The 17,945-nt window shown below is 36.4% G+C and overlaps 3 protein-coding genes and 1 non-coding gene across 4 annotated transcripts; 3 read left to right on the forward strand and 1 right to left on the reverse strand.

Annotated features, from left to right (window-relative positions):
- Positions 1 to 885: 885 nt before the first annotated feature.
- LOC125874535 (bifunctional 3-dehydroquinate dehydratase/shikimate dehydrogenase, chloroplastic-like) lies at positions 886 to 4,999 on the forward strand. The gene is made up of 9 exons (XM_049555436.1): positions 886 to 1,122; positions 1,558 to 1,657; positions 1,752 to 2,317; positions 2,424 to 2,487; positions 3,141 to 3,249; positions 3,737 to 3,886; positions 3,987 to 4,135; positions 4,238 to 4,400; positions 4,941 to 4,999. Exons 1-9 carry the CDS (start codon positions 923 to 925, stop codon positions 4,982 to 4,984), a joined length of 1,545 nt encoding a protein of 514 aa, XP_049411393.1. The 5' UTR covers positions 886 to 922; the 3' UTR covers positions 4,985 to 4,999.
- Positions 5,000 to 6,529: 1,530 nt separating this feature from the next.
- TRNAP-UGG (transfer RNA proline (anticodon UGG)) lies at positions 6,530 to 6,601 on the forward strand. Its single transcript has one exon. It is a non-coding gene; the product is annotated as a tRNA-Pro (tRNA).
- A 451-nt stretch (positions 6,602 to 7,052) lies between these two features.
- LOC125873199 (RNA-binding protein BRN1-like) lies at positions 7,053 to 13,477 on the forward strand. The gene is made up of 9 exons (XM_049554094.1): positions 7,053 to 7,257; positions 7,335 to 7,417; positions 9,684 to 9,735; positions 10,255 to 10,380; positions 10,472 to 10,551; positions 11,691 to 11,867; positions 12,052 to 12,340; positions 12,883 to 13,026; positions 13,112 to 13,477. The coding sequence occupies exons 1-9, from the start codon at positions 7,089 to 7,091 to the stop codon at positions 13,237 to 13,239; spliced, it is 1,248 nt and encodes a 415-aa protein (XP_049410051.1). The 5' UTR covers positions 7,053 to 7,088; the 3' UTR covers positions 13,240 to 13,477.
- Positions 13,478 to 14,666: 1,189 nt separating this feature from the next.
- On the reverse strand, positions 14,667 to 17,719 carry LOC125873147 (rho GTPase-activating protein 2). The gene is made up of 4 exons (XM_049554028.1): positions 17,382 to 17,719; positions 16,092 to 16,212; positions 15,637 to 15,987; positions 14,667 to 15,536 (listed from the first exon to the last, which is right to left on the reverse strand). Exons 1-4 carry the CDS (start codon positions 17,690 to 17,692, stop codon positions 14,934 to 14,936), a joined length of 1,386 nt encoding a protein of 461 aa, XP_049409985.1. The 5' UTR covers positions 17,693 to 17,719; the 3' UTR covers positions 14,667 to 14,933.
- Positions 17,720 to 17,945: the final 226 nt, after the last annotated feature.

The raw sequence follows: 17,945 nt of genomic DNA on the forward strand, positions 1-17,945 counted from the left end.
AAAATAAGTGTATATCACTGCTACTTAGCGCGTGAATAGAGTCTAATTTTATTTTTTATTTACTTTTTGATAAATTGGTACCTATTTTTTAACAGTGGACATGCATTAACTAAATAATTAAAAAAATAATATTAGTTCCACATTAATCTCTTCATAACAACCCCACCCCACCCCACACCCATACCCATGCTTTTAAATTTTTAGCCTTTTGTTTCGTTCTTTTTTTTTCTTCATTTTTTGTAAAGAAATCTGAATCTGCTAATTTAGTATGCGAGAAGAATTTTTTTTGAACATTGGAGTTAAAAATTGATCGATATTCGTCCATCTCTATTTCGATCACTCCGATTTAACAAACATCACCACTCATTAAACTTATTAAAGATGATATTTAAAAATTCAACATACTTTCGATTTCTCTTTGTCGCGAATTTCAAAATAATTTATTGACGTCCATTTATTTTCACAAAAATCTCAAAATGAATAGAATATTACAAATGATAGGAGAATGATTTTGTTATGTTGGTTATCAATGGAGAAATTGATGGTGGCTGGCGGGGTTCACAGAGTAGAAGGAAGAAGAAAGGTCAAAGGGTTAGGCGGGGGTGGGGGGAGATTTTCTTTTTTAATCTTTTTGTTATTAATAAATAAAAGTTGGAAAATATTTTTCATTTTTTAAAATTGAAAAATTATATTTTATTGCTAAACTGGCCCCTTGCCATGTGTCGTAATTTATTTGTCATTGTTTTAAGACAATGAACGTGGGAGGACATTTTTTTAAAAAAAAATTCGTTTTATGTTCAATAGAATATTAAAGTGTTTGTTATAGTCCTAGTTGAGATGCGGACAACTTTAATGGGCCGCTGATAAGTTAAGTCTATATATATAATAAGAATAAGAGAGTCGTAGCTCTGGGAACATTATTATGGGTTTGAAGAATGACTTGGTGGTGTACACAAGACTAGAGTGTGAAAGCTGTGAGGAAATGGCAGCTTCTATGCACAAAGCTAAAGAAGAAGGAGCAGATCTGGTGGAGCTTTGCATTGATGACTTCACTTTCTCTCACATTTCACAACTTGAACTACTACTCAAACAAAGAAGTTTACCATCCATCGTTTCTTTCAGGTAGGTAATTAATACAGGAATTATATTAGTGATTATGTACTTATCTTGTGTGTGTTCGATCCAGAAATGGTGGGTGGGTTTAGCTAAGATAGATAGATGTGAGGAGGAGAGTGAGTCAGTACTTGCCTTTTTTGTTTGATTCTTAATTTCCTCACAAAATTATAATATCAAGGCACGTGAAAACGACTGAGGTGGTGGGGGTAGGTGAACGGTGAACCATAGAGTGCTCGTGGAGAGAGAGAAAAGTTGAGAACGTACACTAGTATGTATAATCTAATCTAGGGAAGATATGATATTAATTATGACTAGAGTATTCATTTTAATTAGTAATATCCATGTCTATCGACAAATATTAATTCAGTAAACATGCATGCACCAACTAACTTTGTCTAAAAAGCTTGAACACTGTTATATATATATATATATGTATGTCAGGCCAAAATCTGCGATAAATTATGACTGGAAGAAAACATGTATCCAAGTTCTCAAATTAGCTGTTGAATTGGACGTTGAGTTCGTTGAAGTCGACACTGAGGTCATCATTTATTTAACCTATATACTAATTAATTAAATTAAGCTGCTGCTAAAATAATTATATCCATCCATACGATCCGTTGTTGTTTGTTTAGGTTGTTTGCCATCAAGTGGTTGCTGAATTGATGAGCAGCCGATCAAATAGCAAGATAATTGCTTCTACTTATGTCATTAATGCTGGAAACCCTCCTACTAAAGACACACTTTGTAATTCCATCATAAACCTGCAGTCCACAGGAGCAGATATCATCAAACTTGTCATTGATGTAGCTTATATTACAGATGTTGCACCAGTTTTCCATATGCTTACACATTCTCAGCTCCCTCTAATTGCTAGGGCAGCAGGGGATAGAGGTCTTATAAGCCAACTATTGGGTCCAAAATACGGTGCTTTCTTTGTTTGTGGATCTTTGGCAGGCAAATCCACCCCTGGCTTGCCTCCTTTGACCAGCATTAAACAGGTTTATAAACTCCAATATGTCAACCCAGATACTAGAGTTTTTGGTGTAATCTCAAATCCTGTTGACCATAGCAAGGGCCCCCTTCTGCACAACCCTGCCTTTAGGCATACAGGATACAATGGAATATATGTCCCACTACTAGTTGACAATGTCAAGGAATTTTTTCGCGTTTTCTCATGTAGTGACTATGCTGGTTTCAGGTACGCTACCTCCTTCTGCACTAAGTTTTGTTTTTCTAAAATTATATTTGCTTCATGTAGAAAACTATCTAACGCAGAATCTTCTTCCTTTTGATGGAACCTGTAGTGTTGGTATCCCACATAAGGAAGCAGCTGTACGCTGCTGTGATGAAGTTGATCCACTTGCTAAGGTTTGATTAGCTCCATGTTTGATAGAGTGCATATGTTGTGTAACTTACCTTCGGGTTTTGGGAGTTAAAAGAACCCGAAAAAACACAAACTTTTCGGAATGTCTTTGCTGAAGCTAGTTCAGCATCAATACTTCTTATTATATAATGACAACTTTGTTTATATATGTGTACAGAGGCCGCCTGCATATACACATAGGAAACGAAAACTTACCTTCTTTATGTGCTTGAATCACCCTAGCTAGAATATTAGGCACAATATTATCAGTTTTATTTTCCATAAATCGACTAATGAATAACTAGCCTTAGTCCACCACGGTTCAATGTTGAAGGAAGCCTAAGTAGAGATATTACCCTGGTTGGGTAATAAATAGGTCTAGCAGCATCAACTTATGAAAAGAAAACAAGTTGTGTTTCTCATATATTCTCAACATGACTATTCTTTCTTATGTGATTGCAGTTCACATGGACTAGAATACTATTGTCCTTGCATGGAAGCAGAATTTGTTATATAGATTAGCTCTGTATCTTGAAAGTTCAGATGCCATAATAGTTCTTTTTGTTTAACCATTCCAGAACATTTTGTGGCTAAATTCTATTACAGTGTTTGTTGTCTTGTTTTTAAACTTTCTAACTGTATCATGCTTCGGAATCAGTCTATAGGAGCTGTAAACACAATTATAAGGAGGCCTTCTGACGGCAAGCTCATTGGTTATAATACAGATTGTGAGGCTTGTGTGACGGCAATTGAAGATGCACTTAGAGGTACTGATTATTCTTCGTTTGGAAGTTAAAACTTTTCTAATACTCTTACTAGAAAGGTACAAGAAATCTTAATCAATGTAGTTTAGTGGTCTATTATATTATGTAATTCTTTTCAAGGCCATTTTTTCCCAGAATTCTGATAATTACATATCTTTAACTTTTACTTGAGACAATGCTGATTGTTAAAAATGGGCCTGGTCTCTCCTCTCCATCCCCCCTACCCACCTGATAAAGCATAATTTAGTGTGTCTGCAGGAGAAGGTAGAGATAGTCTTGCTTAGTTACGGGCTTCAATTGGATTACATATTTGATAACAAGAATACTACTGTCACTGTTTTCAATATCTTAGTCCCCCCCCCCCCCCCCTCCTTNCCCCCCCCCCCCCCACCTCCTTGGTATGTACCCTCCCATAAGAAAAGGTTGAAACCTTCTTCGTAAAACATTTCAATCCAAATTACACGAGGAGTTAAATTTTGTGTGTAAACAGAGAGACAAAAGACCAATGGCCGTGCATCAAATGTTTCTCCAATTGCTGGAAAATTGTTCGTATTAGTTGGGGCAGGTGGTGCAGGGCGAGCTATTGCTTTTGGTGCCAAAAGCAGAGGGGCAAGGGTTGTAATATTCAACCGCAAATATGGTAATACCTCCTATCTCCCTAAGGATTATGGATATGTGATCTTTTGCTCTTTATTCATTATATGTCTCCTTCCATTTATTGCAATTTTGTCTTTGAAAAGAGAGAGCAAAAGCTCTGGCTGCAGCAGTATCCTGTGAAGCTTTGCCATATGAACATCTGAACGATTTCTGCCCTGAGAAGGGAATGATTCTTGCAAATGCTTCTGCTGTGGGCATGCAGCCAAAGGCTGATAAAACTCCTATCTCCAAGGTTGTCTTTCTTGCATAGTCTTTGACAAAAGCAACCTGTTCTCTGTTTGCATGAGATTATGCAAACATTCTGAACTTTTCCGCAATTTTGCTATTGTTTCAGGAGGCCTTGAGATCATACGAACTAGTATTTGATGCAGTTTACACACCTAGAAATACACGGTTATTGCAGGAGGCTACAGAGGTTGGAGCTACAGTGGTGAGTGGGGTTGAGATGTTTGTCAGGCAGGCACTTGGGCAGTTTAAATTGTTCACCAATGGATTAGGTAGCTTTTCTCTCCTCCCTATAATTTTTTACATAAAAATTCTAAGAACCTTCTGTCCGTTGTTTATTTTTTTGTACTGCTTTGGACTGTTAATTTTTCCCCTTGAGCTGAGTAAGGTCTGCGTACCCTCTACCCTCCACAGACCCCACTTTGTGCATGCACTGGGTATGTTGTTGTTGTCGTAGAACCTTCTGTATCCTTTGCCCCATTGATCCTGGGCTGGGGGCAGCAGTGAACATAACTAAAGTTCTATTATGCAGTAAGCAGTGGGGCAAAATTTAGCTATGCTTAACTTTGGTGATTCTTAATCTCTTCCATAAGGGCTTCTTACTCCCAATTAGTATGCTTTAATTCTCGTGCGGAAGACTTCATGTAATCTGATAGCTTTTTATCACCAAAGAATAGGACGGAAAAAAACATAACTCCTGGAAATGAGGAACTATAAATTAAGCAGCCAGGAGCAAAACCTACTCATGTCTTAAAGTATCGTGCTCTTAGAAAGCAATGGTGTTAACTCTTTCTACTTGTGTTTTTCTGCAGCACCAGTAGATTTTATGCGGAGGATTGTGTATGAGCAATTTTGATTGTTTTAGAAGAAAGATATAGTTTCTGAAATCAGGCAGTGCTAGCTAAGTAGGTTGTGCATGCTAGTCCTCCCAGTAACGCTGCCCGTGCACAAAATGCAACCGCTCGTGGTGTGTTTGATCCCTGCCATTACGCCTCGGACATTGATCGATGGTCAGTGTCCACTATACTCAGACATGCTACCCCTGCCGTTTCTTGGCCGAGCTGGACTATCACCTTCCCCTGTAGTTTCCTGGATTTTTATATTACACAAACATAATTTTTTTACCTATAAAGAATGTTGGATTGGACTCCTCTCTACTATATTACTAATATTTAAGTAAATGAATACACAGTACCTTTCTAAGATAAACTTGCTGTTACTGGAGGTTTGAAGAAGCAATGATATATGTGGAGCTGCAGAAGGATCGGAGTACTAATTAATGGGAAATGAAAACAAAAACTAGCTGTATGGACTGTTTGATCAAATAGAGTATACGTAGTAGAAGAAAATCATAAATACATAAAGCATGCATTGCAGCTAGTCAAAATTATTTTATAGTTGAATATAATGAAGCAGTTGTTGATAAAATTAAAGAAAAAAAAGGTATATATATATATGGAGACGACGCGAGGAGGGATATATCTTAATTATCCTCAGCATCTTCTTTTGTGAGAGAGAACTGACTAGTATAATAATAGTAAGCCTGAATTAATTTAGTTCAACGCCCAAACAACAACATCGATCTACACCCAATAGAGAGAATTGATGCATGCCTTTATTATAAGTAATTACTTTCATGGGTGTTGTTGCAGTTAAAGGAATATAATGTCGAAATGTAGTTCAACCTCCTGTATAAAGTCGAACAACTACAACTGCAAGTTGTTTCTTAATTCTGAAAGCCATGTGCCAACTCATATACACGTACATTTTTTCATTTTAATAAAAGTTTCAGGCAGTGTAAGAGGTGATGAAAACTATTTTTTCAACAATTCGTTGACGCATCTTGATGATTATAATTCCAATATATATATATATATATATANNTATATATATATATATATATATATGAATCTAAGATGATAATGATCGAGTTCGACCACTCAATCAGAATCTAACTTTGATATCACTTCTTCATAATTATTTTATCTTCTCAGAATAAGGGAGAATACCCTTTCAACCAATGATCCTACCTACAAGTAATATTCTTCTTCATTCGACCAACCAAGCAAATTTAAGATTATAACCTTAAAGGATTAAATTCAAATTCCGTCACTTCTTCCCATCTAGATATAATTTAGTGGGAATTTTAAATTTATACTAATTATTTAGTGGATTTGTTAACACATACGCTAATTAAGTTTCCTACCCAATAATATATATATATATACACCATGACAATAAAATTAGGGCACATTGTAATACACCCTCAAAACAAATTAGGTCAACAAAGACACAAGTGTAAATCCAGGTTCAGCTGGACTGACACGTGGATACAACAATGGCATAGTTATTCGAGTATACGTTTATCTATGAGTTGTTAAATCAAATCTAGAAGCAATGAGGGCGTTTGGTCTAGTGGTATGATTCTCGCTTTGGGTGCGAGAGGTCCCGAGTTCGATTCTCGGAACGCCCCTCTTTTTTATTCTGGTTCCTGATGATTTTTCGGTGGATGTAATTATGAAATTGATAAAGGTGAATGTTGTGGGAGAGAGAAGTGGTGTTAATGCCATTTTCTCGTTGTAAACGTGTGAAAAAGTAAGAAAAAACTTTAGGTATGTAAAGTTATTTCGAAATGAATAGATTTATTATAAACATGGTGTACGCTTGTAATAGGGACAATAACCTAAATTATTATACAAATTTAGATAAAATTTGGTTAGTAATTGAGAGTCAACGTAGGCACATCTAGTTTTGTAGTGTATAACAAAAGATAATTAGGGAAGCAAGTCGTCCACAGAAGCCAACTTTCTTGCCAAACCAAGGTCATTTATGTAATCTCCAACTACGAATGAAATTCCTTTTTTGCCATCTAAAAACTTTCTAATTTCCTAAAAAAAGGACTTGATTGAACAACACAGTTCAGTTTCAGTCTCAGTCTCAGAGAGAGATTGGTGGCATTAATGGCGGAGGAGGAGAGGACGCGTGAGTACAGCGAGGAGAGCGTGAAGCTGTTCCTAGGTCAAGTGCCGAAACTAATGACGGAACAACAGCTTCTGGATATGTTCAAAGAGTTCGCAGTTATTGATCAAGTCAACATCATCAAAGACAAGACTACTCGAGCTTCTCGAGGTTGACTCTTCAGTTTTCGCCTTTGATTACAATGTGCGATTCAAGGATTTCTAAACAAACCCTTTGCATGTTTCCAGGGTGCTCTTTTCTGATTTGCCCGTCCAGAGAAGAAGCGGACAAGGCTATAACTGCTTGTCACAATAAACAGACGCTTCCTGGGGTCAGTCAGTCTTTTTCTATATTGTTGTCAATCAATCCAGGGACATACTTTATTTCATTAACTAAACAACATATGTGGAATCTGCCATTTGTTCAAGTTTCTGAATTTAGTTTTTCTTGTTCAATAGAGTCATAGTAAAGTTCTATGTCGATTTCAGCTAGTTAATTCAAGAGAAATGTTTTGGCATTGTCTCATGTTTCAACACCAGGAATATAGAATAGCACTATCTGTTTTCAGCATAGTAAGAAGCCAAAATAATGTACCGTGATTGGATGTTTTTCTAACCAACACTACTGTCTTGATGTAATAATGGAGAATGTCTATAACCTCCTGAACTAGGGAGATAAAGGCTGTTCCACCTGGTGAGTTGTCTTTACCAAGACTTGAATTCTGGATTCAAGCTGCACATCCCGTCCTCTAATGTTTATGAATTGTAGTAAACAGAAAAGAACATCATTGTTCCCTTGAAGTCTTAACTGACTAGACAACTTAGTACGTGTTTCTATAGACTACTAGTGGAATGTGCATAATAAGAGTGTGCAATGAAGAGAAAGTTTAGCTAGGAGAGCCTAAGGGTGACTGGGAGAGAAGTAGCAGCAAAAGTAATAGTATCTAGTTCCCCTAGGCTGTTACAGGATATGTACATTAAGAGCAGAGCCGCTGCACACTTACTGACAGTATATTGCAGCTACAAGACTGTTAAGGAAAATGAAGCAGCTGTTTAGGAGAAAATAGAAGCTTGTGAGAAAGTTGGAAAAGAAGGAAGGATGCACTATACTGTGGATAATAGCTTCCCATTCTTTTTGGTGTTGGTGGGAGGAGGAGAGAAGGGGCTGCTCGGGGAAAAAGAAAATTAATCTGAGTCACGCAACATTGCAAACTAGGACTGATCAATATCAGGTTTCATGCTTTTCAGTTTTCAACACTCCGTGCTAGTTTCTTGTGTCATCAAGCAAAAAGATTATTTTTTAAACAACCTCTCTACCCAACAATTGGTTGGGGCAAGGTCTGTGTACATCTTACCCTCCCAAGACCCCATGTGTGGGATTACACTGGGTATGTTATTGTTGAAGGCCCATTTCACTTACCTATTTTTCAAAAAAAGTATGATTAACATCTTCTCTAGAGTAATTTGGTTTCTTAAAAATCTCATCGTTGGCTGAGTCAATTGGCAATTGATCTTTGTCAGAGCATCTAATGACCCTTAACACATACAAGTGGTGAAAGCAGCTAATCTAAAGGTGTTGCTATTATGGTTTGGCCCAAAATTTAATCATAGTTGATGAATTTATACAGATGGTTCCAGACTGGTCTATTGAGCTGTATTTATGCTTTAGTTTTGCACATTTATTTCCAGGTCGCACGTCCAGAGTTTCACATAGTGTATTGAAGTGGTAGGGTATTTGATGTTGGTACATTGGTATATTAATGCATCTAAGTATCATTTTACTCTCTAAGGACCCATTTGGCCATAGATTTCCCAAGTAAAATTTGGGGGTAAAAATGGCAAATAGTGTTTGTCCATATAATTTGCTATTATTTGGCACATATTTTTGACAAATAACCCAAATTCCCAAATAATAGAAAAAACTAGTATTTGGGCCAAATCTCATTATTTGGGAGCTTTTAAAAGTTCAAATTCTACACCAAACTTTTTTTTTTTTACAAACATAGTAGTTGTTTGGGCTGTATTACATAATTTTTTACGTGAACACCAGAGCAGTGATGAAATATTCAGTGAATTTGAAAGTGATGATATGGTTGTTGATTATTGTGACTAACAATCGGCTCAGGGTAACAAAGTCATGTGCTTCGTCTACTTCACGATGTATGGAACTACCACATTGCTCCAGTGTCATGGACACTAGTTATTTGCTACAACGAAGATCCAATTGACTTGTTGCGGAAGTCATGAATCTTGTTACATTGACGTTTCTATCTTGCTATGTAATACAAACTTATGGTTAGTTTTGATAATTTTTAAAAAAGTGAAATATGGTTTCCAAATATCAATGACCAAACACATGGTGAAATTTCACCCAAATTTTCACCCAAATAATATTTGCCAAAAAATATTTGGGAATCTATGGCAACTCTCATCACAAAAAAAAAAAGAAAAAAAAAGGAGAAGATGGTGGATGTAAGAGCATATCTATTCTGAATATTAAGCTTGTTAAGTTTATTTGTGATTTGCTGCTCTTTTATATTGGCATGATATGCATGTCTTATGATAATAAAGGTGTCCTCTTCTCTGTGTCCAATTCAGGCTTCTAGTCCGTTGCAAGTGAAGTATGCTGATGGCGAGTTGGAAAGGCTAGGTGTACTATAATTTAAATTCTTGTCTTATGATACTACCTATGTCCACTTTTAATTGTCATAGTTTTCTTTTTTAGAGTCAAACTATAAAAAGTTTGACTAATATTTTACTATGTATTTTTTAATCATATTGATATGCAAAAAATTGCAATTTATAGTACTTTTCATATAGTTTTTAAATATCTAAATTTTTTGTTTAAAATATCAAATTAATGTAATCAAATGAAAATTAGTCAAATTGACTTTCGAAAAGCGCAACATGACAAATAAAAGTGGACGGAGGGAGTATTTGTTTTTACATGGTTATTTGATTCACATGATTCTAGTTTCCCATTGTTTACTTCTCCTTACTTTACCCTCTTAGCTTTTTGACCTTGTAATCTGTTGTTACAATACTTACCCAAAAAGAAAAAGTTGTCCTTGCTGTATATCATAGTTTTGTTTATGTGATGCTGTGCATAGTTGGTAACTTTTTCTATCCTTCTCTTTCTTTTTGTCATTTCTCTTAATCTGAAATTCAGAGCACAAGCTTTTTGTGGGTATGTTGCCAAAGAATGTCTCTGACCCCGAAGTCTCCTCATTATTCTCTGAATATGGGACCATTACAGATTTGCAAATTCTCAGAGGTTCTCAGCAAACTAGTAGAGGTACAGCCAACATTGTCTAATAATCTTTCACTTAAACTTTTTGTGCGAACAAAATCAATTCATCAAAAAAAATTGTCTTTCTTTCTGTTAGGATATGCTTTTCTGAAGTATGAGAAAAAAGAGCAAGCAGTTGCAGCAGTAGAGGCCCTTAATGGAAAGCATACCATGGAGGTTTGTTTCTATCTGCATGTTAGCCTGTTAGGTCAATCCTGTGAAACCTTTGAAATTTGTGGGTATTTGAGATTTGCATTGTGTGTAACTTTCGTTAAGTGATTGATCTGGTTATTATCCATTCTCTTGAGCTGCAGTAATGGTCAAATATTCAAAAAAAATTTGGTAAGTTCAAATATTTTAAATATTGAGTTACCTTCGGTCCATTGCATTAGTTATGTAATCATTACTCCTTGTAGGAGTAACTATATTCTCCTGATTCCTGGAAGTGCCAGTTTTGGCTTTAAATTGGGGTCAATTAGTGGAGGTGGCTTCTTATAAGTTGCCTCTTTGTAGCAGGGCCAACAGAATAGCCTAAATGCTAACACTTTGTGTTCAGAGGATTCCAAAGACAATATCTGCTGATTTCTTTTCTAGGATATTTCAACATGGCACTGCATTCAGGCATTTGAGACATTTTTATCATCTTCCTTAAAGACCAGACTGAATAGATGGATGTTAGTTTACTGGAAATTTTTATTCTTCAGGTTGAAATAGTAATTTCTAAGAAGCAAAATCAAAATTTGTGCTATGACATATGTATTTGATCCCTTCAGAGGTCATGTGTTCTACAGGAACTTATTAATCCTAAGCCTATTGATCAGGAGGTGGATGTTCACTTATACCTACCTAACCAGTTCAGAAATTAAAATTCAAAATGGGGAAATTAGGAGAAAATTTTAAAACATAGAATTATTTTATTGTAGTGTCCAAGTCTAACCCTGTGTGAAGTTTTTATCGTTAGGATACCTGAGTAAGTGCTGGTTATTGCTTTCCTATTTTCTTTCTATGTACCAAGTCATTTTCCAGAAATTTGATTCTGGCTTTATTACTTTGCTTAAAATTTGTAAGAGTAGTGATGATCTGAATCACTAGGCATCTCATTTCCTAGTAATCCAAAATTTGAAATTTTAGTTTATATGGGAAAAGGGACCTACAACTACACACGTTTATTTGCAAAAGAAAATTCACAATGAAGGTTTAAGCACATTGATTAAATCATTTTATCAATTTTACATTCTCATGTCAAGTTTTACTCATCCAAGACTTACATTTGCTGGTTGTTTAGATAGAATTTTCTTATTATACTGTCCGTTCAGGGTGCAACTGTCCCTTTGGTAGTCAAGTGGGCTGATACGGAAAGGGAAAGGCAAGCTAGGAGGGCTCAGAAAGCTTTATCTCAGGCATCTAATGCTTCCAACTCTGGACAGCATCCATCTATAGATGGATCTCTATCCATGGGTTATATGACGCAATATAATGGCTATGCTTATCAGGTGGGTTGAATTGTATTCAGCAGTAAATTTGGGTGTCAAGTAAAATTCTTGGTTTCCTTGCTCTGGCAGTGATATTGAGTTTGCATGTTCCTTTTGTGGTTCATTTCTTTTTCATTACATTTCTATCATTCTTGCTCCAGTGATCAATTTAAGGGGCAGTTCAAGTTAACATGCTATTTTGCAGACTCCTGGGACATATGGGCTCATGCAGTACCGTCAACCGTCAGTGCAGAATATGGTTCCATCTATAAACCATGGAGGTACTCCACGTGGAGTTGCACCTGGAACTACCCAAAGAAATTATGCCATGTCGCCTGGAAGCTATCTGGCATCTGCTTACAGGGCAGCACAAGGGCTTCAATATCCCACACACTATCCTGGAGGCATTACTGGCTATCTACCTCCTTATACCGCAAACAGGCATTCTGCAGAATCTTCAAGTGCCGGTTCAAATACAGGGGGTCAAGTTGAAGGTTGTCAAAATTTTATTTTGAGACTTAGTAATACTTGTTAACTTGAAGTAGATCGGTGCATCTATCTGAATAAGGCTACGTTTTATTGTTTTCCTGAGCTTGTGTTCCAAATTGGTTAATGATTACCAGATATCTGAATGGTAATTTTACAGCTATCCGTTTTTAAAAGGTAACAGCTAATAGAAGAAACAGAAGAAGAAATCAGATTTGCAATATAACTGAGTTCTTCTCAAGGCCTTTGTGAGAGATGTAGAAAGTACTTATTCAGACTCACTGGTGTCTGGTGATATATAGTTTGGCTTAGTTTTTGATGAACCCACTGGAATTGCAAGTAAATTATGTCATTAGTTTGAGCAATTATCAAAGAGTGTAGAGAGCTTCAGCTATTATTTTTGTCTTTGCATTATTTAATTAGCTATTTTCCCAGCATTGACAGTCTTCCAACTTGTTGACATAGACAAGTTGTTTTGATAAGCATGTTAACTTGAATTGCTTGTACTTAACTTTTGCTTACTTATGAAAGAGAAATCATGTCGTTACAGGTCCAGGTGGTGCTAATTTATTTATTTACCACATTCCTCAAGAATTTGGTGATCAGGAGCTTGCAAACACATTTCGAGAATTTGGGACGGTCTTGAGTGCCAAAGTTTTTGTGGACAAAGCTAGTGGTGTTAGTAAATGTTTTGGTATGAACCTTACCTTAGACTTTCTGATGTATCAACCATAAAGAGTATTTCAGTCTTGATGTTATGATTGAACTTGTTTCTGCAGGATTTGTAAGTTACGACTCTCCAGACGCTGCACAATCTGCAATCAAAATGATGAATGGTTTCCAACTAGACGGGAAAAAGTTGAAGGTTCAGCTTAAAAGAGAAAATAAACAGAACAAACCTTATTGATATAAAAGGTGATGAGTGGAAGGAAACTGATTCTTTGCATCAGTGGGTCCCATTTTAAGCCACTATGGAGTTGCTACATTAACAGCCAGTGGGAGGTGATTGTAAACATTTAGCAGTGACATAGCAACTGAATGTTAATTGTAGTTCCCTTGTACCACTGTAATCTGTAACATTTGTAAATTCATTGATTCTTCTAATTGATATGATTGTCATTAAGTATATAGTTTGTTTTCCCTTGTGCACCTCTATGCTCACCACTTACAAATTGATGTAATGAAGTCGGACAAAGTTGGAGTGCATTTTCTGTTTGATGATTTAATTTTGAAACCCAGGTGATGTGAGATCAACTTTGATGTTGGCCTGACAATTGACATGGACTTGGTCACCTTTATGTGAAGCGCTGGATAGCATAGGGGACTAATGGGAGCTAAATAGAGTAAATTTCCATATTGTTATTACACCACCAAGTCCCGTGAGATTGACTTGTAGTTGTAGAAGCCACCACCACTATGTCATTATTATCCATGATATATCATTTTTATATCTTAACACGATGAACCTGTCGCTTCTTACTTCTTAGTCAATTTCAGCTCCTTGTTTTCTTCTATTGCAACACTTGATGATCTTCAACTTATAATAGTTGTCCAACTTTAACATTCATAATGATGATGTAGTTGAAAAACGTTGGTTGAAGAACCAAAAAGACGTGGCTTCCTACTGTTTTTCTTATTACATGCAGCAAGAATGGATAGACAGAATCAAACACGTAAAGCAGCAATACTTCAAACCACATCCAAATATAGTAGAGAGCATTTTCTATTTTTATAGCAACTTAAACAGTGAGTGAATGAAGGAAGAGAAGACAAAAATTACTACTCCCTCCGTCCCTTTTTAGTTGTCCACTTTAGAAATGGCACACAGATTAAGGCAACAATGATTAGCACAGTGAAGTTACAATTTTACCCTTATGACAACTTTTCACTTCAAAATTACAACCACTTATTTGAATTAAAGTGAAATAAATTGGAGGGAAACAACATACACTTTTACAATTTTCAAGAAGTGTAAATAAGGGTATAATAGGAAAAAATTTGTTGTCCTTTCTTGATTTGTCAAAATGGACAACTAAATAGGGACAACCAAAAAAGGAAATATGGACAAGTAAATAGGGACGGAGGGAGTAGTTACCATTTTCTTGGATTCCCTATCACTATTACTTGATTAGAATAAAATACATCTTTGTCACATCAACAAAGTCCAAAGAAAGTCTTGCTAAAAATGTTCACTACTATTCTCTGTCAGATCAAATCATTAATTAGGGATAACGGTCCATTTTCACTACTATTTATTCTCTGTTAACTAAATCATTAGTCAAGGATTAATAGTCCAATTAGTATCTGAAATCAAGGACTATGCTTTTCTGATAAAGCAAATCCGCCTTTCTTTTTCAATCTTCATAAACAAACCTTTTTTCGTACACCATTGATGTTGGTCAATGTTAGAGATCCTTATAGCTAGCTAGCAAAACAAAGAAATCAATCAAGCACGAGAGTTCAGCCAATGCTGAACACAGTGATTCACAAGCAAACCATTTTCTGTCCTACAAACACTTTTTACATAAACAACCGTCAGACCATTAACAACAGAGAAATCCACGACTCCTAAAAATGCAAGATTCAATAGCAGTCATTAACCTACTGTACAGGAACAGCAGATTCTACCATGTTTACCTCTACCATATCGACATCCTCCATGCTTCCACTTGATCTCTTCGACTCCACTTTATCTTCCAGAGTAACACAACTGTATCTTGAGTCTTCACCATCGCTAGTGCTCAAGCCAAAAGTTTCCATTTTACTGTCAGAAAATGAAACAGAAGAATCTCCATTTTCGGTAGATGCAGTTGTGGAAATAACATCTTCTCTGCACAAAATTCCTTCCAACTGTTTCCTGAAGTCATTTTTTGCATGCTCATTCTCGTCCAACTGTCGCAAGAAGCTTTCTTCTATCTCACTCAATGACTCCACTTCATCTCTCTCTTCACTGCTGTAGCTGTAGCGATGTTGCTCATCAGCATCGTCATCATCTGATGCTGGTCCTGCTGATTCACAGCTAGTGTCCATCTCTTGTTGGGAGTCGAATTCCTCATCAGTTTGTCTACCAGAAGAACGAGATGACACGGGTGAATAATCTCCATCTTCTGCTTCTCCACGCTCTCGTAATGTTTTCATGATCAGGGTCTTCAGCAAGTTCATCACTTGAACAGCGTGCATGAGAGCTGTTAATGGATCAGACATCTGATTCCAGAAAAAATAAAATGAAATGCTTCAACTCCTTACCAATATAAGAAATGTTAATACTTTATACAACCAACTGCTATAGTATATATTCATTTACCTGGGTCATGTTTGGAGCAAAAACCATTGCAATATTTCTGGCATTCATTTTGTTGGATTCCTCTTGTTCAACAACATCAGCCATAAGATCAATTGCCCAGTTAAGCAATGCAGTCTCGGTTGGTTTAAGCTGTTTCACAAGCTCAACGAATTCTTCCTCGGTGTTGCATTGCAAAACCTGTTCTGGTGAAAGCCCATCAAGCACACCTGATGGCAGTTCTCGGAACCAGGCTTTGATGAGACCAGCCAAACAATGAACATCAATGTCTTCAGGCACGATGCCTCTATTTAGCTGGTCCCTTACATGCTCCTCCTGGCTATTCTCTGGGTTAATTCGGAAGATTCCTTCAGCCTAAAAGGTTCATCCAGAAATAATTAGTCAGAAAATTGTTGGCAATAACATAACATGGTGGACAAAAATTCCATCCATCAGAAATGACATAAAATTTGTTTTACCTTAAGACCATTTTGTGAGTATAGACGTTCTTGCATTAACAAGAGAATAGTTGGGACACTGTTGCCCCTTGTATCATAAGAACACTGCATTGACTCTGCAGATACACCAAACACACTGACGCTGCAAAATAAATGGTTACAAATTCAGCGGATATATTGAATAGATAGGTTTGGAGCTTTAAAAGCAAATTACTGCAGCTATTGTTTGCTGAAGAATGACCTCTGCGGAAGATAGACACAGAAATCAACTTATGCTTTGAATTTGTAATTGACAACTATTGGTTTCTGAAAAATAACTTCAATAGAACACAAAATGCTACAGAAAGATGATTTGGGAGTGAACTGGGACTGCCTAATACAGTATAATCACCAGCATGAAAAAACCCGTAAACAAACAGGAACCGGGACTGCTCTTCATTCTTGCTTTGTGTTTACCATGCATACCACTTGAATATCTCTTAATTCAATTCACTAGATTCTGGTTCCTGAATGGGGGCCTTTTCTTAAATTATCGAGCTGGTGAGCTTAGCAACTTGACCATTTCTTTATTCAGTATGATAATAAATTTAAGTAATCAAGTCATCATCGGATTCGTGTATTTCCATTGTAATGCCAGAGACCAAATACCTAAACATGAGTGCAGGTATTGAGTCACAAAAATACCACTATTTATCCAAAGGTACTACTTGAGTTGTAAAATTGTGCATGAAAATTTTCCCTGTTGACATCCTAAACTATACAGTTTCTCTAAAAATAACACTTGTAATTCACAGCAATAAAGAATTAGCTGTTCAAATGCAAACAAATCATTTATTAGTCCCTCAAGGTGCCAACCAACTCACTTTAATGCAGTGTAATTAAGGATCATTAACTAGAAAATGACGAATTAGTAGACCTTCGGTCAAGTATAACTCAGTCCACAATAGGAAGGGGACCTCAAAAAGGATCAAATGACCTAGTTCCAGTCCTCCTGGAAATGGAAAAGATTTTGAAAGTATTGGCCTCCAGTTGTTCCTCAATTAGCTTTGGCATTCACAGTAAAATTAAAGACTTCTCAGCCTAAAAAGCTATTACACAAATCAGAGTGTACATTGCAAATTCACACAACTTAAAAATCATATTGCACCAACCAAACTCTCTCCTTGAAGGAGCACATAGAAAAAAAAAAGAGATAAAACTTTTTTAAACATGAAAAGTTGACAAGTCAATTTTTAGTCCTAAAAGTCTGAGCTTTATTATGTCAGTCATAAGCATTAGTAAGAAAAGAAAGTTTTGAGATTTAGAAGAAACCTGGCACTTGGTACTCTACATGGGATTTCGACTTGAAACTCAAGAGGAAGACCCAGAAAGCCATGAAATCGATCGAAAGTGACATGGGTGAGATGCTGGACATTGGTGGGCCACCCTATTTCCACAGCAGAAACAACATCTTCTTGTCGATCTACACGACAAGACACCATTGATTTCCTTAGAGCTGCTAATATGAAATCCACCAAAGACAACTGCTGCTGATTTTGCATTTCAGCAGCAGCTGCCGCCTTTGAACTGTTCTTCCCATTTCCACACCCACCTCCCCTAGTCACCATTACCAACCCCGTCATTTCTCTTTCTCTCTCTCTCTCTCTATAAATATATGAACTGGGTTTGGAGTGAAATTGATAGAGTGAGTTGCTCTTTGTTTTTAATTACAAGAGCATTCAAGAGACCAAGTTTTAATGCGGTTCAAACGGCCACTCGTTTCAAATTTCTCTTGTCCGATGACAAGAAAGCCCTTTTCATTACTTAACAATTTCAATAGTGCCACTCTTTTTGTACACTTTCTGCTTTTCAGCAAGTTTGTTCACTAATCTCTAT

Source organism: Solanum stenotomum, chromosome 8 (assembly GCF_019186545.1).
Source record: "Solanum stenotomum isolate F172 chromosome 8, ASM1918654v1, whole genome shotgun sequence".
NCBI lineage: Eukaryota > Viridiplantae > Streptophyta > Magnoliopsida > Solanales > Solanaceae > Solanum > Solanum stenotomum.